The sequence below is a fragment of the Engystomops pustulosus genome, chromosome 2 (genome assembly GCF_040894005.1).
Source record: "Engystomops pustulosus chromosome 2, aEngPut4.maternal, whole genome shotgun sequence".
NCBI classification, from domain to species: Eukaryota; Metazoa; Chordata; class Amphibia; order Anura; family Leptodactylidae; genus Engystomops; species Engystomops pustulosus.
In genome coordinates this window covers 9,709,951-9,733,670 of record NC_092412.1, presented here as the reverse complement: position 1 = coordinate 9,733,670, position 23,720 = coordinate 9,709,951, and the positions used below count along the sequence as shown (strand labels likewise).

The following is a 23,720-nucleotide window of genomic DNA, read 5'->3' as shown; positions in this document are numbered from 1 at the left end:
CATTGTCTTAACCTACAGAGCGGACGGGGGCTGACGCTTGAGCTAGACCACCTATAGGGCGGACCGGGGCTGACGCCGCAGCTAGACCCCCTTCAGAGCAGACCGGGGCTGACGCCAGAGCCAAACCCCTAACAGAGTAGACCGGGGCTGACACTAGAGCTAGACCCCCTACAGAGCGGACCGGGGCTGACACCGGAGCTAGACCACCTATAGAGCGGACCGGGGCTGACACCGGAGCCAAACCCCCTACAGAGCAGACCAGGGCTGACACCGGAGCTAGACCACCTATAGAGCGGACCGGGGCTGACGCCGCAGCTAGACCCCCTTCAGAGCGGACCGGGGCTGACGCCAGAGCTAGACCCCCTACAGAGCAGCCCGGGGCTGACGCCAGAGCTAGACCCCCTACAGAGCGAACCCGGGCAGACGCCGGCCCTAGAGCCCCCCTACAGAGTAGACCGGGGCTGACCCCGGAGCTAGACCTCCTACAGAGCGAACCGGGGCTGACACCAGAGCTAGACGCCCTACAGAGCAGACCAATGCTGACACCGGAGCTAAACCCACTACAGAGCAGACTGGTGCTGACACCGCAGCTAGACCCCCTACAGAGCGGACCGGGGCTGACGCCGGAGCTAGACCCCCTACAGAGCGGACCGGGGCTGACGCCGGAGCTAGACCCCCTACAGAGCGGACCGGGGCTGACACCAGAGCTAGACGCCCTACAGAACGTACCGGGGCTGACACCAGAGCTAGACCACCTATAGAGCAGACCGGGGCTGACACCAGAGCTAGACGCCCTACAGAACGTACCGGGGCTGACACCAGAGCTAGACGCCCTACAGAACGTACCGGGGCTGACACCAGAGCTAGACCACCTATATAGCAGACCGGGGCTGACACCAGAGCTAGACGCCCTACAGAACGTACCGGGGCTGACACCGGAGCTAGACCACCTATAGAGCGGACCGGGGCTGACGCCGAAGCTGGACGCCCTACAGAGCAGACCGGGGCTGACGCCGGAGCTAGACGCCCTACAGAGCGAACCGGGGCTGACGCCGGAGCTAGACGCCCTACAGAGCGTACCGGGGCTGACGCCGGAGCTAGACCCCCTACAGAGCAGACCGGGGCTGATGCCGGAGCTAGACCCCCTACAGAGCGGACCGGGGCTGACACCAGAGCTAGACGCCCTACAGAACATACCGGGGCTGACACCAGAGCTAGACCACCTATAGAGCAGACCGGGGCTGACACCAGAGCTAGACGCCCTACAGAACGTACCGGGGCTGACACCAGAGCTAGACCACCTATATAGCAGACCGGGGCTGACACCAGAGCTAGACGCCCTACAGAACGTACCGGGGCTGACACCGGAGCTAGACCACCTATAGAGCGGACCGGGGCTGACGCCGGAGCTAGACCCCCTACAGAGCAGATCAGGGCTGACACCAGAGCTAGACGCCCTACAGAGCAGACCGGGGCTGACGCCGGAGCTAGACGCCCTACAGAGCGTACCGGGGCTGACGCCGGAGCTAGACGCCCTACAGAGCAGACCGGGGCTGACGCCGGAGCTAGACGCCCTACAGAGCAGACCGGGGCTGACGCCGGAGCTAGACGCCCTACAGAGCGGACCGGGGCTGACGCCGGAGCTAGACCACCTATAGAGCGGACCGGGGCTGACGCTGGAGACAAACCCCCTACAGAGCGGACCGGGGCTGACGCCGGAGCTGGGAGTTGTAGTCCCTCCATATAGTGTGTGTGCTCCTGGAGCATGCTGGGAGTTGTAGTCCCTCCATATAGTGTGTGTGCTCCTGGAGCATGCTGGGAGTTGTAGTCCCTCCATATAGTGTGTGTGCTCCTGGAGCATGCTGGGAGTTGTAGTCCCTCCATATAGTGTGTGTGTGCTCCTGGAGCATGCTGGGAGTTGTAGTCCCTCCATATAGTGTGTGTGCTCCTGGAGCATGCTGGGAGTTGTAATCCCTCCATATAGTGTGTGTGCTCCTGGAGCATGCTGGGAGTTGTGGTCCCTCCATATAGTGTGTGTGTGTGCTCCTGGAGCATGCTGGGAGTTGTAGTCCCTCCATATAGTGTGTGTGCTCCTGGAGCATGCTGGGAGTTGTAGTCCCTCCATATATAGTGTGTGCTCCTGGAGCATGCTGGGAGTTGTGGTCCCTCCATATAGTGTGTGTGCTCCTGGAGCATGCTGGGAGTTGTAGTCCCTCCATATAGTGTGTGTGCTCCTGGAGCATGCTGGGAGTTGTAGTCCCTCCATATAGTGTGTGTGCTCCTGGAGCATGCTGGGAGTTGTAGTCCCTCCATATAGTGTGTGTGCTCCTGGAGCATGCTGGGAGTTGTAGTCCCTCCATATAGTGTGTGTGCTCCTGGAGCATGCTGGGAGTTGTAGTCCCTCCATATAGTGTGTGTGCTCCTGGAGCATGCTGGGAGTTGTAGTCCCTCCATATAGTGTGTGTGTTCCTGGAGCATGCTGGGAGTTGTAGTCCCTCCATATAGTGTGTGAGCTCCTGGAGCATGCTGGGAGTTGTAGTCCCTCCATATAGTGGGTGTGTTTCTGGAGCATGCTGGGAGTTGTAGTCCCTCCATATAGTGTGTGTGTTCCTGGAGCATGCTGGGAGTTGTAGTCCCTCCATATAGTGTGTGTGCTACTGGAGCATGCTGGGAGTTGTAGTACCTCCATATGCTGTGTGCTCTTGAAAATGCTGGGGGCTGTTGTCTCCCCATATAGTGTGTGTGCTCGTGGAGCATGCTGGGAGTTGTAGTCCATCCATATAGTGTGTGCTCCTGGATCATGCTGGGAGTTGTAGTCCCTCAATATGGTGTGTGCGCTCCAGGTGCATGCTAGGACTTGTAGTGCCTCCATATGCTGTGTGCTCCTGGTACATGCTGGGAGTTGTAGTCTCTCCATATAGTGTGTGCGCTCCTGGAGCATGCTGGGAGTTGTAGTCCCTCCATATGGTGTGTGTGCTCCTGGAGCATGCTGAGAGTTGTAGTCCCTCCATATGGTGTGTGTGCTCCTGGAGCATGCTGGGAGTTGTAGTCCATCCATATAGTGTGTGCTCCTGGAGCATGCTGGGAGTTGTAGTCCATCCATATAGTGTGTGCTCCTGGAGCATGCTGGGAGTTGTAGTCCCTCAATATGGTGTGTGCGCTCCTGGTGCATGCAAGGACTTGTAGTACTTCCATATGCTGTGTGCTCCCGAAAATGCTGGGAGCTGTAGTCTCTCCATATAGTGTGTGTGCTCGTGGAGTATGCTGGGAGTTGTAGTCCCTCCATATAGTGTGTGTGCTCGTGGAGTATGCTGGGAGTTGTAGTCCCTCCATACAGTGTGTGTGCTCGTGGAGTATGCTGGGAGTTGTAGTCCCTCCATATAGTGTGTGTGCTCGTGGAGCATGCTGGGAGTTGTAGTCCCTCCATATAGTGTGTGTGCTCGTGGAGTATGCTGGGAGTTGTAGTCCCTCCATACAGTGTGTGTGCTCGTGGAGTATGCTGGGAGTTGTAGTCCCTCCATATAGTGTGTGTGCTCGTGGAGCATGCTGGGAGTTGTAGTCCCTCCATATAGTGTGTGTGCTCCTGGTACATGCTGGGAGTTGTAGTCCCTCCATATAGTGTGTGTGCTCCTGGTACATGCTGGGAGTTGTAGTCCCTCCATATAGTGTGTGTGCTCCTGAAAATGCTGGGAGTTGTAGTCTCTCCATATGTTGTATGTGCTGCTGGAGCATGCTGGGAGTTGTAGTCCCTCCTCTGGTCACTTACCTCTTCTCTCCTCAGTGCAGGACACTCTCTAACCATGTCCTCCTCACTATCCACTAGTCATGTGACTCGGGAAGTGTGATGTCACTGAGGGGCGGGGCCTCCTGTTCACCATCCTCTAGTCATGTGACCCGGGGAGTGTGACGTCTCCTCTTGTAGTCGCTACAACGAAGTTTCCAGTAGTGGCTGTGACGTCGCTGGTCACGTGTTACTAGATATAATGTGACGGGAGATTCGTGGGCGGAGCTTCCGCTGCCTGTGACCGTGTTGTAGCTGTACATATGTGACTGAGGTGTGGAAGGGGGCGGGGCACATACAGGACATCCGGGGTAATAGGGAGGCGGTACATGACATGGAGGAGGCTGATGTTGGGGTCTGGGCCCGCCAAATGTCCTAAGACCCTGCATTCAGTGCTCACTGCTGCCTCTGAGGGTAAAATGGCCGCAGTGGTAGTTACACTGAGCATTATACTATAACTGGGGGTATGGGGTAGGCCTGAGGTAAGTATATTAGTCCGGTGCTCTAAGCACAATTTCTCCCGTCCTGCAGTCACTTCTGTTGCAGAGGAGGAGGTAACGGCTGATGACGCGCAAATCCTGTGCCCAACACCGTCCTGATGGTCCGGAGCAGCCTGGATAGTAGCTCTTGGATACGGACTCCATTGTGTTAAGTAAAAGTGTATTTGTGTCCTAGTGGAAGGTTGGTGGAGATCAGGGGCAGGTGGTCAGGGCAACATCCCCCACCGTGCCTGGCCTATCCTTGGGGCCTGGAGGCAGCCGGGGCCCAGAATACCGGAGTGGCTGGCGGTTGGGGCCTACGGCACGCTGATGTCACGGTGCTTGGTATGGGGACCGGAGGGCTGTCCTACAGCCTGGCAGGTCTCCAGCAGGTGGTGTGTGCAAGAAATATGGAGGGAGAGGCTGATGCAATAGGTTTCTCAATGGGGCAACCCCTAGAGGTTGGATGGGGAAGCCTGTACTGGTGATGCAGCCTGATCCAGGGACCAGACAGAGGCACCAATCAACTCACAGTTCTTTATTTAACTTCAAGCAGCAGGCAATGGCCAAACAGTAGCATCAGATTCAGCAAGCTGGTGGAGATAGCTGGTCCGCAGTGTAAAAGATCTTTATCTAGGACTCAAACAGCCATTCAGTTGTAAGGTGACTTTCGAATTAACCCTTTTTAGCCAAAAATGGCTCCCGGTATTGGGATGAGAGCAGAAACCAAGACACACCAGTCTCTTAGAAGATGCAGACTCACACAGAGCACTGTCTCCAGGGAAACAGAATGTTTTTACTAAAAATCCTGAGATGAAGACTCCAATGGCTCCCTAGTGAGGCCAGAACATAAGATAAGCAGGTGCTGAAGCAAAAAGATAGGACAAGAGTCAAGGACAGAACTGTCTCTCAGCAAACTCTCATATTCACATGATGGCATCACACAGTTGCCGCAGATTTGTCGGCTGCACATCCATGATGCGAATCTCCCGTTCCACCACATCCCAAAGATGCTCTATTGGATTGAGATCTGGTGACTGTGGAGGCCATTTGTGTCCAGTGACCTCATTGTCATGTTCAAGAAACCAGTCTGAGATGATTCCAGCTTTATGACATGGCGCATTATCCTGCTGAAAGTAGCCATCAGATGTTACAGGGTACATTGTGCTCATAAAGGGATGGACATGGTCAGCAACAATACCAAGAAAATATTCCCCACACCATGACACCACCACCACCAGCCTGAGCCGCTGATACAAGGCAGGATGGATCCATGCTTTCATGTTGTTGGCGCCAAATTCTGACCCTACCATCCGAATGCCGCAGCAGAAATCGAGACTCATCAGACCAAGCAACGTTTTCCAATCTTCTACTGTCCAATTTCGATGAGCTTGTGCAAATTGCATCCTCAGTTTCCTGTTCTTAGCTGAAAGGAGTGGCTCCTGGTGTGGTCTTATGCTGCTGTAGCCCATCTGCCTCAAAATTCGACGTACTGTGCGTTCAGAGATGCTCTTCTGCCTACCTTGGTTGTAACGGATGACGATTTGAGTCACTGTTGCCTTTCTATCAGCTCGAACCAGTCTGCCCATTCTCCTCTGACCTCTGGCATCAACAAGGCATTTCCGCCCACAGAACTGCCGCTTACTGGATGTTTTTTCTTTTTCGGACCATTCTCTGTTAACCCTAGAGATGGTTGTGCGTGAAAATCCCAGTAGATCAGCAGTTTCTGAAATACTCAGACCAGCCCTTCTGGCACCAACAGCCATGCCACGTACAAAGGCCACAAATCACCTTTCTTCCCCATATTGATGCTCGGTTTGAACTGCAGGAGATTGTCTTGACCATGTCTACATGCCGCTGATTAGAAATTATGTGTTAACGAGCAGTTGGACAGGTGTACCTAATAAAGTGCCCGGTGAGTGTATGTCCCTAAAGACCCGCTGTGGGCCATCTTTGGGTATGTAGATACAGAAACTCAAAGTTGTACCAGAGATTACCGACAGCTGTAGCGGCACCGGGATGTAAAAGCATCCTCCAAACCTGGCTCAGCCCCACAGGACCCCCTTTCAGACTGTTTTTAGACACTGTTGGAAATATGACATGATGTGGCTTGAGAAAGTTTAAGGGTCTTTGTGGACAGAGGAAGAACTAAGCCATAAATGCCTACATTGCCCCTAATAAAGATTGCAGAGACAGCTGCATGTGATTACAATGGACTGTGCTATTACACCTGGAGGCTAAGGCCTCCTGACAACACTGAGGACAGCTGCTTGTCATTGCCCCCTGGGGATTCTTGCAGATCTTGTGGGAAACAAAGACTCAAGTTACTTGTCCTGCAAGTTTGTGTGATAAGAATATATTGACTCTACATCATCATTGGATTGGCCAAGACAGTGGTGGAGGTGGGATGATGGGCAAGTATGTGTGGGATACGTGTGTATGTATATAAGAGGGTATACAGATCTTTAGTTAGAGCACTTCCTCCCCTACCATCTCTCTATCCCTTAGTTAGTTTACCCTCTATGTGTATTCCCCTGTATTGTACCCTTAATAAATCCCCTATAAAGATCCATTGAATATTGTTGTTAATTTAATATTAACTGGCACCCCAAAACCAAGCAGATTTTACATTTGGCACCCCAGTCTGGACCTGTAATTTAAATTCTACAGAGAATCCACGGCAAAATATCTGCGCTACTTCAATCTGTGAACGGAATTTGGATCTTTGGTACAAAGAAAATCCTGGTAAGTAACAAGTTTTATTTTACATTATTATCTTTGATAAGCCAGGTTGGTTTATGTGAATGTATAGGAAGTCGCTTGTTGAGATTGTAGGTTAACGTTAAGTGTGAGCGGTTGTGTTTTAGTGTACAGAGGTAAAGTTGTAGGAAAAAGGGTGTTCCTTGATATAGCTGTACATTTTCCTAGATTGAATGAGTATAAAGGTGTAAGCAGTGTGTAAAGTAGCCTTTCGGAACGTTAGTATAGTAGGTAATTACACAAACTGTGTTTGCTTAGTTTGTCATTTGTGTGTTTGTCAGTGTATTGTGGTAACAGAGATGGAACTTGTTCAAAAGTTTGTGAAAAAGTATTCCTCTGCTCGCTACCATTCATGTGCAGATGGTTCACTAGAGGAGCAATATAAGGAGCTGATGATGCAGTGTAAGGCCCATAATAAGAAGTTAGATAGGAAAGTGCTCAGTAAGAGAGAGAAGAAAGAAAGGTTGGGCAATGAAATTATGATGTTAATTAAGATGAAAGAATTGGCTGAGGTAAAGGAAGTAAATTGGTCCATACAAAGGCTCCAATGTAAGGAAAGTATAGACAGAATCAGTGACTCTGTGATTGAAATTTCTGCTAAAACAACTAGTGAGATGGATAATCTACAAGCAAAGGTGGATGAGCTGACTTTAAGAAATGAAGATTTGGATAAGCAGCTACATGAGTGTAGATTGAGTTCTGTGTCTACTGAAACTCATATACAGTCCTTAGAAAGGGAGATCCATCAGAGGGACGTGATAATTACCTCACTAAAGGGTCAGTTGTCTGAAACAATGGCCCAACTGTGTAAACAAGAAGAGCAGATCCGGTCCCTCCAAGTACAAAACCAGACGTGCCATAAAGCAGCAGATGTCTGTATTGTCACACCCGGGGGTTGGAGTGATGAACAGAGTCTAATACCTGCAGATAAGTCTCCAACACTCACCATCCAGGATAGACTACATCTGTGTCAGGTCATTGGAGAATGGGATACAAATGAATCACCAATAATTGTATCCAATAAATTTGAAGCTGTGGTGAAGCAATACAACTTGTGTAATGCGGATGCCTGGTCTATGCTCCAAGCATGGCTTCCTGGGCCTCTGGCCACACAGTTGTCATCTACACACATGGGAGATGATGATAGTGGTGCAGACTTAAGAAGGAAGGAACTGCAGCGTATCATGGGAGGGAGAGACATAAGGGGTGAGAATACCCTGAGGAAACATAGGTTCAGGACAGGTGATGACCCCCTTATCTTCTGTAACAAGTACCTGACCTTATTTAGGAGTGTTTACAACTGTCCGGATATGTCTCAGGATGACTCTGATTTCCTCTATTCAATGGCAAATCAGTGTAATGTGGATTACACCACAAGGATTGCCCTGAGGAATGCCACATCCCTAGAGAACTTTATTAATATACTCAGGGACTGGTGTGAGGAGTCTAACTATAGGGATGAACCATCAGGATATCTGTCTACAGAGTACAGAGCTAGGAGGACGAGATATGTCAGGTATTGCTATGGATGTGGGAGGCCAGGACATATTAAACGTTTCTGTGATGTAAATAATGGAAACCATGAGACACATTATAATTCATTGCATGCAGAAATTGATGTCATTGAGCCTGAGACCATTGAGGAGGCCATGACATCTTTTGGAAGTAGCCACACAGAGGCATATGAGGAGACCCTGGCACCTCCTGAAAATAGCCATACAGAGACATGTGAGGAGAATATATCACATGCAAATAAGATTCCCAATACACACAGGGATAAGAAAGAACAGCCTCCCTCTCACTGCAGACAGCACAAGAAAGGTGCTAATGTCCCAGTGTACAATCCATGGGCAGGGCTGCCATTCTGGCTATTCTGGAGCTGGTCACAGATCGCCCTCCCCCTGCTAATAAACACTGCACAGTATAACAGCAGCAGCATGGCTTATTAATGTGTGGATATACCAATACACATTGTGAATGAATAGACTTGGAATTGTGTTGATGGTATGAATTGCAAGGTTTCTAACTATGTTTTCTTTCTCTTGTAGACTGGATTTCTTTTGTCACATGACTCCAGGACAAAGAAACTAACACTTTGCTTTGTTTCTACAGGCTCCATTCTTTGATCTCGTGTTTTACATATCTGTTTTAAGTATTGTTTGTGTGATAACTGTCATTGTGTTTTTGTTTTAGGCAACAAGGTGGTTGGCTGAAGAAACAAGTTATTAATATTGACATTTTTGTTTACAGGTCATAAAAAAGGTAGTATGTATACAAATAAAACCACGTGGTGTAATGAGCTCAAAATTTATGAGGGTTAATTGTTTGCAAACAATTAAAAAAATGAAGTAACATCCCATTGTGATGTGTAGGTCCTGTGTGTAATATAATTGTTTTTTTTTTGTGCTATGTCTGTTCTTTATCTTGTCCCATAGATGACCTTACTTAATCATTGACAGAAGAAGGATTGGAAACTGCCTGCTGTCCCACCCTAAGATGTGTAGAAGCTGAATTAGCTCTCATTGTTTTATGTTGTCTGTTTTGTGTTCTGTTAAATGTAGTATGTAAACTATGTCAATACACATTTTTTGTTTTTGTTCCTGATGCTCAGGAATGTTGGATTTGTTGGATTTTTTTTTTCCCCATTTTTTTTTAAATGGAGCATTTTTTTTTTCTTGATTCAAATATTATTTTTTTTTTTTATACAGTGTTTGGTACCATTTTGTGGTACCAAAGGGGCATAGTTTTAGAGAGTAATGCAGTGCCAAAGGGGCAGACTATAGTGAATTCACATAAATATTTAATTTTTTTTTTATTTAAGGTTTTTTTCTCTGATACATTTGTCTCACTGGCAACTTAATTTTAAGTTTCTCAAACAAACTGCACACTCCTTTATACCAGTAAAGCATCTAAATGAAGAACATAGGGTATTAAAAGCAGCATTCAGTTTGAATTTTTTTTTAATTTTAATGTTCTTAATCTATGTGTGTGTCTTCAAGGTTGCGTAAAACATATAGTAATTAATGGCTCAGTATACGGTTACTATATTGTATAATGCACAAGTAAGATTACCAATATAAGAGGTTAGATGGACACCTACTCTAAAGGTTGATTAGTGGAATGACTTATAATTTTTTTTGCTATGTGTTTTATGCACTTGATATACTTTTGGTTAATTTATAAGTCAGGACGATGGGAGACATATATAAGGTGTGATATGAACATTTCTATGGAGTGTAAATATAAACTTACAGAATTAGATTTGGTAATGGGAAAAAGCTAAATGAAAGTTTATGTTTAAACTAAACATATTTGAAGTCAAGTAAATCTGGAAACCCTTAGATAAACCACCCTGCAAACTTCTACTTGAAATCAATCCTTTGATTTACTATTGGTAATGTTTTATAGTTCTGTTTGGGTTTCCTTTTATGTAATTTCATATCTATAGCTTATGTTGATATCTACGATGTTATTGCCAGCTTGCATTCTATATGACGTGGGTTTTATATTTGCATATTGTAAATATGACAGTTACTAGCATATATGGAGATCTATATTTGTTGGATAAATGGTATAGATGAAAAATGTTATTCAAGAAATGGATATGAGAATGAATGTGAGTGAATGGTGTGATGACCATTGGTGCCCTATTCCTTACCCATACAACCTTCAACTACTTTGTCTTGAGGAAAAGCCAGAAGAAGAAAGATCATTTCCACACCCAAAGAAGATAATGGAGGAGAAATGGATTTTATTTCTGTTCTAAATATGGTCTAATGGTGTGTGGGCCTTTCAGGCCCAAAGGGGCATAATGTTGGAAATATGACATGATGTGGCTTGAGAAAGTTTAAGGGTCTTTGTGGACAGAGGAAGAACTAAGCCATAAATGCCTACATTGCCCCTAATAAAGATTGCAGAGACAGCTGCATGTGATTACAATGGACTGTGCTATTACACCTGGAGGCTAAGGCCTCCTGACAACACTGAGAACAGCTGCTTGTCATTGCCCCCTGGGGATTCTTGCAGATCTTGTGGGAAACAAAGACTCAAGTTACTTGTCCTGCAAGTTTGTGTGATAAGAATATATTGACTCTACATCATCATTGGATTGGCCAAGACAGTGGTGGAGGTGGGATGATGGGCAAGTATGTGTGGGATACGTGTGTATGTATATAAGAGGGTATACAGATCTTTAGTTAGAGCACTTCCTCCCCTACCATCTCTCTATCCCTTAGTTAGTTTACCCTCTATGTGTATTCCCCTGTATTGTACCCTTAATAAATCCCCTATAAAGATCCATTGAATATTGTTGTTAATTTAATATTAACTGGCACCCCAAAACCAAGCAGATTTTACAGACACGTTCACATATATTATGCATATGGACTGGACAGAGGCCTCCCTGAGTAGGGAAAAGCGATGGGCAATCTTTTTTCACCACTCGGGAAAGTTTTATCAGTGCGCTGTCACCAGAGATATAGATGAGATATCAGAAATTGCTTTGTGAACACAGTGTGGTACCGGGAACTACAGCTTGTGGGGGATGTAGAAATTGACTGAATTGGATCAGGAATGTTAGTAGTGGTAACTAGCAAATAAAACTGGTAACATTTTTACAATATATCATGCTTGGGGTGGCGGTTGGGGCATAACCCCTGGGGATGAGATGAGCGAGTGTCATGATTCTTTTGTTTCAGTTTGTGTTAATTATATTGTTTTTCCCTCTTCCCCCCCCCCCCTATCCATTCCCCCCAGGATTGGATATAACTATCTTGTAAAGACGATTTACCAGCCTATAACTTATGGATCTGGAGGGAACTAAAGGTGTTAACCTGAACTAAATAAATCCCAATAACCTGATGGACCCCCCCCCCTTTTTTTCTTTTCCTCTCTTCCCTATGGGTCCCAGACTCAACGTTTGTATTGATGAGATTTTGTTTTGTTTTTTTTTCCATAAAAAAGAAAATTATTCAATAAATACAGTTTAAAAAAGACGGAGCCGAGTTTGGAGGGGGCACCTCTGCTCTGGGGCTTAAGTCTCCTGACTTGCCCTAAGGTGCTAGGCAGCGGCCTCAGGGACCTCTCCTTCCTCGTAGTGTGTCTGGAAAGCAGCTCTGCGGGAGCTGTACACTGGACCTGCTTCTCTCTCCACTGACTAGAATCGAAGACTATGTGCTCCTGCCCCCCAGGTGTTTATATACTTCCTTGGTCAGGTGGTAGCACTATCAGCTTCCAGCTTGATTTAAAATAGTATAGAGATTCTTATTGGACAAAAACATTACATATTATTAACTCTTGCCTTACCAGGCAGTGGCTACAGCTGCAACTACAAATATCTCCAGTATTTAGAGACTTCATAGAGAGGTGATCAGTCTCCATAACAGCTCCTAACATTGAGAGGGCGCTTTTCGCAACAACCACCTTGCCTATGCGTTGGCACGTGTGTTGCATTTACATTGGGTTTCAGTGACTGTTCAACCCGATGCTATAAGGCGGCCTGTCTTTGTTTGCAACGGATACCAAATTCTGGTGTTTCACAGCCCCAAAATAGTAACTTCCACAGTAAGGAACAATAAAATATATCCTGTTTGTCCATAAAAATTGTGAAAAGATAAAAACACTAACCAGACATACAGTAGACAGGTTTTTAACCCCTTAAGGACGCAGCCATTTTACAGCTTAAGGCTCAGTCCCATTTTCTGGATTCTGACATGCGTCGCTTTATATGGTTATAACTTTTGAACACTGTTACTTATCAAAACGATTCTGAGATTGTATTTTTCCCCACATGTTGTACTTCATTTTAGTGGTAAATTTTGGCTGATAAGTTTTGCGTTTATTTACAAAAAAAAAAAAATATGATGAATTTTCTGAAAAATTTGCCATTTTTGAAATTTGAAATCATTGCGTTTTCAGGCAGATAGATTTACCACCTAAATAACTTGCCGAATAACATTTCCCATTTGTCTACTTTACATTTTCACCATTTTTGAAATGTCTGGATAATTTATTTTGATATCACGCGGCTTACAAATCGAATACAGGCAGTCCCCGGGTTACATACAAGATAGGGTCTGGAGGTTTGTTCTTAAGTTGAATTTGTATGTAAGTCGAAACTGTATATGTTATAATTGAAGTTCTGGACATTTTTTTTTTCTTTTGTCCCAGTGACAATTGGAGTTTCAAAATTTTTGCTGTAATGGGACCAAGGATTATCAATAAAGCTTCATTACAGACACTTTACAGCTGATCATTGCAATTTGGGACTATAGTATAGCATCCAAGGAGCTTCACCAGAGGTCACAGTGGGCGGAGGGGTCCGTCTGTAACTATGGGTTGTCTGTAAGTCGGGTGTCCTTAAGTAGGGGACCGCCTGTAGCGCTTTTCCGGATTTTCAGAATTGACTATTTTGGGGATAAATACAGTTTTGAATGAAAATTTACATATTTAGCATCAAAACCCCCAATATAACCAACCCAATTTCAGATCTGCACCCCTCAAGCTATCAGAAACCGCTTTTACGAAGATTGTTAACCCCTTGAGATCTTCATAGTAATTACATCAAAATGGAGGCGAAATTTAGAATAGTCAAATTTTGCCGGTTATACGTTCATTTAGCCCTAAAATTTACACATTTCCAAAAGATAAAAATACAAAACCCACCATACAATTTGTTCTACAATTTCTCCCGAGTGCAGAGACCCCCCACATGTGGCCGTGACTTGTTTTATGGGCACACAGTGAGGCGCAGAAGGGAAGGAGCACCCTGCAGCTGCCAGGATTTTACTTTCCTCATTGGCCTCTTTTGAAGGCTGTAAAATTTTCGCTTTTGCGCTATTAGGGCCATGTGACGGCATTTTTTTTGCGGGATGAGATGCTTTTTCCAATGTTACCATTTTGGGGTTGGTATCACCTATTGTTGAAAATTTAGGAACTTCTTTTTCAGAACAGGAGTAGAAAAGCATCAATTCTCTACTGTTTTTTTTACTTTTTTTTTTGTGGTGTTCACCGTATAGACTAATAATCATGTTATCTTCATTCTATGGGTCGATACGATAACGGGGATACCAGACATGAATATATTTTCTTGCGTTTTACTAAATTTGTAAAATAAAACCCTATTGTGGGGAAAAATCTATCATTTTTGTATTGCCATCTTCCAAGTGGCATAACATTGTTACGTTTTTGGCTACGGAGCTGGTTGATGGCTTGTTTTTTGCGGGACACGTTGTACTTTGCACCAGTATCATTCTAGAGTACATATGTTTTTTTGATCACTTTTATAGCATTTTTTGTGGGATTGTATAGGTAAAAATCATAATTTTTGGAGGGTTTATAACAGTTTTCTTTTACGGCGTTCATCGTGCGGGTTCAATAATTATTTATTTTTATTCTACGGGTTGTTACGGACGTGATGATACTATATATGTGGGGTTTGTGTTATGATTTAGACTTTTATTTTAGTTATATGTCTCTTTATATGTTTTGGGGCTTTTGGGCATTTTTGGTGATTTATTACTTTATTTTTTTATTGAATAATTTTTTTTTTTTACTTTTTCACTTTTTCCACCATGGGAAATGAACAAGCAATCATCTGATTGCTTGTTCATAATAATACCCTGCAATACTTATGTATTGCAGGGCATTATCAGTGTCAGCCTATGCACTTGCATAGGGTGGCACTCTGCCAGTAAGATGACGTCATAGACGCCATCTTACCGGCAGTTCCTGCAGGTAACACTGGGGTCCAGATCGGACCCCAGTGATACCGTAGCAATGATCGGTGCCCCCCGAAAATGATTCGGGGGGGGGGGGGGGGCGATCGTGGGGGAAAGACACCCCAATTGCATGTTAGATGCCGCGGTCGCGATGACCGCGGCATTTAACGGGTTAATCACCCGCGATTGGAGTCAACTCCGATTGCGGATGTTACACTGGGGTGCCGGCTATCAGTCACAGCCGGCACCCCGTCTTTCCTGATGCTGGTTCGGCTCAAATCTTGAGCTGAACCGGCATCGGCTCAGCGTCCGATATATCGGACGCTGAGCGCTAAGTCACTGAGCTCAGCGTCCGATATATCGGACGCTGAGCGTTAAGAGGTTAATGCAAATAAGTATTTTTGGAGATACTACATACTTCTAGCAAAAAAACAGATTCAGCAGGCTGGAAGGCTAGTGGAGATAGCTGGTCTGCAGGAAAGGATTGCACGCAGCCTGGTAGTAACTTCAGAGTGGGCTGATAAAGATGGAGCCAAGTCCAGATGGTGGAACTCTGCTCAGGGACTAAGGCCACTCCCTGACACCCTTAGGACAGGTCCGGAGACTAAGGCACCTCTGCTTCCTTGTAATGTGTCTGGATGGCAGCTCGGCAGGAGCGTCACACTAGGCCTGCTTCTCACTCTGCTGTCTGGATCTTACTAGGGTCATAGCCTACGCCAGCCATTCCCTCAGAGCCGGAACAGAATGACCAGAAATACACTTCGTTCAAGTAGGAGTTCCTGCCGTTGGTCTGGGCAATGCCTGCGTTTTATGCCCGCTTCATGCCCAGGGAGTCTACTCCTTGCCCTCAGAGGCAGCCCCTGCTTCGCCACAAGAACAGTCTGAGCCACCGACAGGGAAGGACCTCTGGTTGAGTCTCCAGGCCGATAACTGTGCAATAGAATACCTGCCGTCTGACAGTCTTACCCTTAGAGTATGACGTCAAGGTGTCAATGCTTAGATAGCCCCTAAAGACGTGCGGTTTACAGCGGCCACACAAATACAAAGCTTCAGTTTGAGGTGTAAGTCTGCCGTCAGGATTTGATGTAAATTCAGAAATATAGACGGTCTGACAGTCTTATCAACTTAGCTGCAAAGCCTATCAAAGGGTTAATGCAAACTGATATATAGTGTTGATTACCATATTAATGCAAAACATCTCATTGGCTTTAATCAGCCTAATAGGTAAATAGCTTCTAAACGTTACATAATGTTATAATATATATTGCTACTTTGAGCAGCAATGTGCATTCCTGTAAAGAAAAGGCATAGTATGCAACACTATCAATAAAAGAATGTCCTTTTCACCTGAAAGGGAAGGCATAGAGTGCATATCAATAGACTTTTTACTAAAAGAGCGTTGACTATAAGTTTCTCAGAGAGCTCAAATCGCATCAGAGTCCATTCTCTGGGCACAGTCCTTGATGAAGGAAAAAGTGTTTCCCTTTTGATGAGGGAAACAGTCCTTAGTAGGAGAGGAAGCTTTGTGTTGAGCAAAGAGGGGTGCTTTCAAAGTACAACTTGGAATAAGTCTAGGAAAGTTTCTGACTTAATATAAATAAATAGAGTCCAAGAGAGTCTGTGGCTCTTCCAGGGGTTAAGCGCTCAGCCCAACTGGGAGAAAAGAAATTCATAACTACAAAGTAGCAGTACCTGTTATGGGCTTCAGCCCATTAGGGAATTGTCTTTATCTTCTTCTGGAATTAGGACCTCAGGGTCAGGCACTTGGAAAGCCTTTCCTTTTGTCTCCCGATGAGATCTACGAAGAGCCTGTTGAGAGAATATCACTGTCTTGTCACCATTGTCCTTGATGTCAGGCACTGGAATCAGAGAAGCAGGTCTCCAGGGATCCATGGTGGCAACAGGCTCAGGAACAGAGTCATCCTCCTCGGGCAGCATTAGAGGTGACTGCTGCAGCGATGGTGGTCTCTCTGGGCAAGATCTCACTGGTGTGGAAACAAGCACATAGAACTGAGGCACAGTCACAAGGTAAACAAAACTGGGGGTTGATGAACAAAGAGGGTCTCTGGGACTCGATGCTGGGTTTAACGGTCTTGGCAGAGGGGTGAAGGAGCGAAGGCCTCTCTTCAGCCGGTTCTGGTGTACACAGAATATCGGATGGTCTCCTCTTGAAATCTCGCAGACTTCAGGGGTAGACTTCCACCCATTTAACTTACCGGTGGGGTAATTGTTCCACAGCCAGACTCCTTTCCTGGGGACAAGAGGCTCTGCACAGACATGGAGGTCAAAGTCTCTCTTCTGTTTTGGGCTTCATCCACCCTCAGGTCCACAATTTCTGTGGCGTCTACCAGGCGCCTCTGGTGTTCCTGGACCCAATCAGTCTGGGGAAGCAGAGACTGGGAGTCAGGGACTTCCATATCCAAGTGCTGGTAGTTTACCATGCATCCCAAACTTCATTTATAGTAGGAGTGCATCCAGTAGAGCAGTGAGTGGTATTTTTGTAGAGGTATACCAACTGACGGAGAAGTTTTGGCCAGTCAGCCCTTGTAGCAGGTGGCAGAGTCCAGCATGTTAATGAGGGTCTGGTTCATCTTCTTGTAGAGACCATTTCCTTGTGGGCGGTAAGCTGTGGTCCTCAGTTTCTTACAGCCATAAAGAGTGCACAACTCTTGGGACTAAACAGTTGCACAACAGTTGAGACTTGAATGCTGTCCTCTGCTCGGTGACGATTTTATCCAGACAGCCATTGGTCAGGATGAAACTCTTCTACAGGGCATCCGCATTGGTTCTGGCGGTCAGGTCTTTAGCATCGCCACTGAACTTGATGTAATGGTCGATGATCGTCATAGCATAGACATGACCAGACCTACTGGATTCTAACTTCACATAGTTCAGGGCCACAATCTCCAGAGGGCGTTGACTCACAATGGGGTGTAAGGGAGCCCATTGATTATGTCGCTCCCCGCAAGGCATGGCACAGGTTGGGCACTCCCGACACCAGGCTTCAATGTAGTGTTTAACGTTCACCCAGTAGAACGGCCTCCTGAGGGAAGCCTCAGTCTTCTGAGTGCCAAAGTGTCCAGACTGGTCATGATATCTATACAGCACTATCTTGGCTTCCCTCCTTGGGATCACAATTTGGTACAGGTGGTCATAAGTAACTAGATCCAGAGTTCCCCTTTTCAGGAGGCCCTGATGCATGCTTAGGGTCAATTCAATTGGGACAATTCTCCGTCAGCTTGGCGCTAAGGGATTCTTTCGGGAATTCGCCCACTGGAGAGGTAGTCCATTACTACTCCTATTGCACAGCTATCAGCCTGGAGACTTAACCAGAGGTCCTTCACTATTGGTGGCACAGACCATTCTTGTGGCGAAGCAGGGGCCGCCTCAGAGGGCAAGGAGTAGACTCTCTGGGCATGAAGCGAGCATAAAACGCAGGCATCATCTGGTAAGGGAGACGGGACAAGGCATCGGCGTTGTCATTGGTCTTGATGGCCCAGTACTTGATAGTGAATTTTGCCAGCCTGTAGGCTGGCAAATGCCCCACGGGGTTATTGTCGGTGAAGAAGGAAACCCCCAGATAGTCTTTGAAATTCTTGGTCATTGCCCAGACTAATGCCAGGAACTCCTACTTGAACGAGCTGCATTTCTGGTCATTCTGTTCCGTCTCTCTGCGGGAGCGTCTGGCGTAGGCTATGACCCTTTCAGTCCCATTTTGGAGCTGTGCAGAGCTCCTAGGCCCTGTTTGCTGGCATTGTTGTTGCATATAAAAGGCAGATTTGAATCTGGATATCCTAGCACCGGAGGCTCAGTTAGCCTTTGCTTCAGCATTTGGAATGCAACTTCTCCTTCGGCTGACCAGTGGATGGGCGCTTGAGACTGTTGGGCGTCTTTAGGAAGTCCCCTTAAGAGTTCTTGCAGGGGTGCCGCCAGTCGGGCAAACGTCAGGATAAACCGCCGGTAGTAACTGGCAAACCCCAGAAAGCTCTTGGTATCCCGGATGGTAGATAGGGTAGGCCAGTTGTGAACAGCTGCGACCTTCTCCAGGGCTGGCTCAATTCCATCAGCACTCACCACATGTCCTAGGTATTTCACACTAGGCTTTAACAGATGGCGCTTGGACGGTTTAACCTTCAACCCATGCTGGGTCAGGATTTGGAAAACTTCCGCCAGATGTTGGAGGTGATCCTCAAAGGTCATGGAGAAGATGATGATGTCATCAAGGTATAGTATAGTAGGGCGGACTGGAAATTTCTGTGTCCCAAATATCTCTCCATTAACATACATTAACCAACCCGAAGGGCATGTTGTTCAATTTGAATAGGTCCGTTCGGGTGGTGAACGCAGTCTTCTCCCCATCTTCAGGCGCCAGTAGCCATTGGTCATGTCAAGGGTGGAGAAGAAGGCACCAGAGGGGCAGTCCACAGGCTGTGGCTTTCCCAAATGAGATTGACTGTCTTCATCTTACATACTAGCTTCTTCACCTCTTGACAGCAGGCTGGAGGAATTGGCCGATACCTCTTCTTAATAGGAGGATGAGAGCCAGTCGGTATGCTGGATCAAAGTGGTCTGTCCAAAGTCCAGGGTGTTTGCTGAAGGATTGGTGGTGCTGCATGACAACTTCCAGTGCACCTTGTACTTGGTCCGCAAGAGTGATATCATCGTCTCCAATACTGAGCTCAGGCCACCAGGATTGCTTGACAGGTTCGCCTTCAGCACTTGGAGGTTTCCACAAAGTCTTCGTGGTGGACACAGCTTGGTATCTTCTCAGATCCACCTTCTTCTGGTACTTGCGTTACCACTAAGCTTTGTCTAGATAACTCGGTATCCTCAATGACGAGCATGGGCTCCCTGTATCCATACGCCAGCTCTTCAGCTAGCACCGATCTTGTGTGTTTGCTGCAATTTGCAGCAAACACCCACCTTGTATTGAGTGGGCTCATTCCGTGAGCCCTCTCCATACACCCACAGCCAACGTGTGAGGTACAGATACATCACACGTCAGTAAGGGGTTAAATAGAGTAAAGGGCCTGTGATCTTTACAGTGAAGGACATGCCCGGGATGTAACACAATAATTGGTGTTTATTTGGATGAACATTTAACACAAACTCATACAAGTTAAATGGGAGAGGAACAATCATAAGTTTATTGTTATACATCGGCACAGCTTCCCGGTCAGCAAGGGATGAGCTGCTGACAAGGACACGTGTTATGTAACATGTAAACATTGGAGTCATTTAGAAATTAATTACCCTTGGTACAATTGCATAGATCAATTATACAGAACATTTCTTCTATAGAAACATCGCTAATGATGATCAACCTCATACCCTATATCTAAGCTTTGATACATATCCTACAGGCATCACCAGAAGTCATCCAAAAATAGAGATCTAAAAACTGGTAACATTTCTTACACTATGAACATTAACGTGGCTTTTCCCCTGTGTGAGTTCTCCGATGTCTGGCAAGATTTGATTCCTGGGCGAAACCTTTCCCACATTCCGTACACGTGAATGGCTTCTCCCCTGTGTGAGTTCTCAGATGTCGGACAAGACCTAATTTGTCACTAAAACATCTCCCACATTCAGTACATAAATGTGGCCTCTCCTTTATGTGTGTTATGTGATGTTTTAGAAGATCTGCTTTCTCCGTAAAAAATTTCCCACATTCATTACACGGAAACTTCTTTTCTGTGTGAGTTTTCTGATGTTTTCGAAGATAATGTTTTACAGTAAAACATTTCCCACATTCTGAACACGAATATGGCTTCTCTCCTTTGTGAATTCTCATGTGCTGAACAATATATGATTGTCCCCTAAAGCTTTTACCACATTCAGTACATGTAAATGGCTTCTCTCCTGTGTGAGTTCTCTGATGTATAGCAAGATTTGACTTCAGGGTAAAACTTTTCCCACAATCAGTGCATGTAAATGGCTTCTCTCCTGTGTGAATTCTCTGATGTAGAACAAGATCAGACTTCTGGATAAAACCTTTCCCACATTCATTACAAGGAAATGGCTTCTCCCCTGTGTGAATTTTCTGATGTCTTTCTAGAAATTGTTTTCGTGTAAATGATTTCCCGCATTCAGAACATAAATATGTCTTTTTTCCTGCGGGAGTTCTTACGTGTTTAGCAAAATTTGATTTTTGGGTATAATTTTTCTCACATTCTGGGTTACTTTGAAGATGAACGATAAGGTTTGATTCTTGACTAAAACGCATCTGACATTTAGGACATGAAAACGGCCTCTTCTCTCCACGATTTCCCTCCTCTGGACATGAAGGGGGACGTCCATGGAGACCTCTTGTACTTTTGTTTCCTAAAAATAGAGTAATGGAATCAATATTGGAAGTTTCCTTTTCTCCGTTACAAGAAGAAGGAAAGCGACAAGTCAGTAACTACAACATCACGTATAGATGTACAAAAGTCACCAAAAACTAAGAATCTGGATTCTTCCAGAAAGGTTGTCCAACCCGAGATTCTCCGCTTACACCTTTGAGCCGGGCACTCCGAGAAAACGAGTGAAACAGGTGGGCGAAGACACGGGCAGCCATGTACAGTGGGGGGAATAAGTATTTGATCATCTAGTTAGGAAGTTTTCACACCAACAAAGAATAGAGAGATCGGAAAATTTTATTGTAAGATCCTTCAACTTTGAGAGACAGAATCTAAAATAAAAAAATTCTGAAAATAATATTGTACGATTTTTAAATAATAAATTAGCATTTTATTGCATGAAATAAGTATCTGATACCATAGAAAAACTAAATATTTGTTAAAAAAACAAAATTTCTTGTGTTTGCACTGCAGGAGGCAGGAGGGATTTTGTCCCAGGCCTCCATACAAATCTTCTCCAGATCTTTCACGTTTCAAGGCCGTTACTGGAGTTTTATCTACCTCCAAAGATTTCTGATGGGGTTTAAGTCTGGAGACTGGCGTGGCCACTTAAGAACCTTGAAATACTTCCTTGAGCCCCTCCTTAGTTGCCCTGGCTGTGTGTTTTGGGTCACTGTTATACTTTAAGACCCAACCACGACCCATCTTCAGTGTTCTTACCGAGAGAAGAAGTTTTGGGCCAAAATCTTGAGATCCATCCTGTCCCCTTTGCAGAAAACCACCCCCACAATTTGATGTTCCACCCCATGCGACACCTTTAGGACGGCGTTCTTAGGGTTGTACTCATCCTATTCCTTCCTCCAAACCCAGCAAATCGAGTTGATACTAAACAGTTCTATTTTGACCACATGACCTTATCCTCGGCCTCATCTGGATCAACCAGATGGTCAATCGAGAACTTCATATGGGCCTGGACATGTGCTGGTATGAGCAGGGGGACCTTGTGTGTTCTGCATGATATTAATCAGTGTAGAGTGTTGCTAACTATAATCTTGGGAGACTGTGGTCCCAGCCGCTACAGGTCAGTGACCCGAATACTTATGACATGCAATAAAATGCTAATTCAGTATTCAAAAATCATACAGTATAATTAGATTTTCTGGACTTTTTTTTTATTCAATATCTCACATCTGAAGTGACCTACAATAAAAATTACAGATCTCTGTAGGTGGGAAAACTTGCAAACTCAGCCAGGGATCAAATACTTAGCCGCATTCCAGATAAATGGCATTAAGACCGTCATGGGCCCCTGGCTATAAAGAGATTGTGTGGCCCTTTGTCATCGTTATGAGAGCAGAGGCAGGAAAAATAGTTCAGTGGGGCAGTTTTGTGCTTTGCCGCAGTGGGAGTATCCATCATATCATTATTATTTATAGAGCAGCAGTAATTCCTGGAAGTAGGGGACGGAGGACCCTGCCCGTGAGGGCTCACAATCTATATGGGAAGGTGAATGGAAACACAATGGGAGGAGCATATCAGGGGGGTCATAGTGTATTGTAGCAAATTTGGGTTACATCTGAAGCAGCAACGAATCTTCAATGCAGGGTGAGTACACAACAGTGTATGGACTTACCAAAAGTCACCAAATAGGAAGGGACAGGACATAAAGCTTAACTCTGCTGAGGCCCCAATGCTGCTTAAACACAAGGACATGGTCCTCAATATTCTATAAATATAATCATAAACTCCACAATATCCACTAAAGACTGGTACAAGCCCCCCAATACCCAGCCTGAAATGTCTGACGGGAGGAAATATCTGATAATATTTCTACAACTCTATAGGCAAAACAAAATTCGGACTAAACCAGAGACAGATGAGCCGGTGTCTATGTCATCTCCATCTCCTCCCCTGGATGTGACCTCTCCCTGCAATGTATAAGGGAAGAATAACCCACAAGATACATGAAAGGCTCTTACCCTCCTCTGTCACTGATGAGGGGATTTCCTCTCCGCTCCTCCTTCCACCACAACTTTCCTGGAAAGATCCAACATGAAGGACCTGAGAAAACAAGGAAATGTCTCCAGAGATTCTCTTATATCCAAGTGATGGACAGAAACCTCCAGAACCAGGAACTAAGGGAATAATCTCCTGCAGGAGGAGACGGGATCAAAACTAGAAGCCAGTTATAATCTACCACAGGGACCAACAACATCCTCCCATAGACCCTCCACCCACTGCTACTGGAGAAGGTCAGTAGAAGCTTCATTACATCCATCTATAGAGGATTCACAGGAACCTCAGCTCCACCTACCTGATGATCCACTGGAATGTAGTCATCTGGCTCTACTTTAACAATATGAAAATATATAGGACTGGGACATCTCTTTGGATCTTCTGGACAATCTTGGGAATCTTCAGGACTAGGACATCTCTCTTGATCCTCCATAAAATCTTTGGAATCTCCAGGACTGGGACATCTCTCTGGTTCCTGTGTAATATCCCGGGAATCTCCAGGACTGGGACATCTCTCTGGTTCCTGTGTAATATCTCGGGAATCTCCAGGACTGGGACATCTCTCTGGTGGATTTCTCTGACTGGATCCATCTATAGGAAATATACACAGTGACTGATACATTGT

General features: G+C 45.7%; 2 protein-coding genes across 2 annotated transcripts in view; one reads left to right on the top strand and one right to left on the bottom strand.

The window, feature by feature from the left end:
* Positions 1-23,720, bottom strand: part of LOC140116879 (uncharacterized) — a 95,710-nt gene that overhangs the window by 66,129 nt on the left and 5,861 nt on the right. The window contains 1 exon segment of the mRNA XM_072133312.1: positions 23,394-23,686. Coding sequence (XP_071989413.1) covers positions 23,394-23,686 — 293 coding nt within the window.
* Positions 4,032-11,319, top strand: LOC140119819 (posterior protein-like). Its single transcript, XM_072139226.1, has one exon. It carries the CDS (start codon positions 7,320-7,322, stop codon positions 8,967-8,969), a length of 1,650 nt encoding a protein of 549 aa, XP_071995327.1. The 5' UTR covers positions 4,032-7,319; the 3' UTR covers positions 8,970-11,319.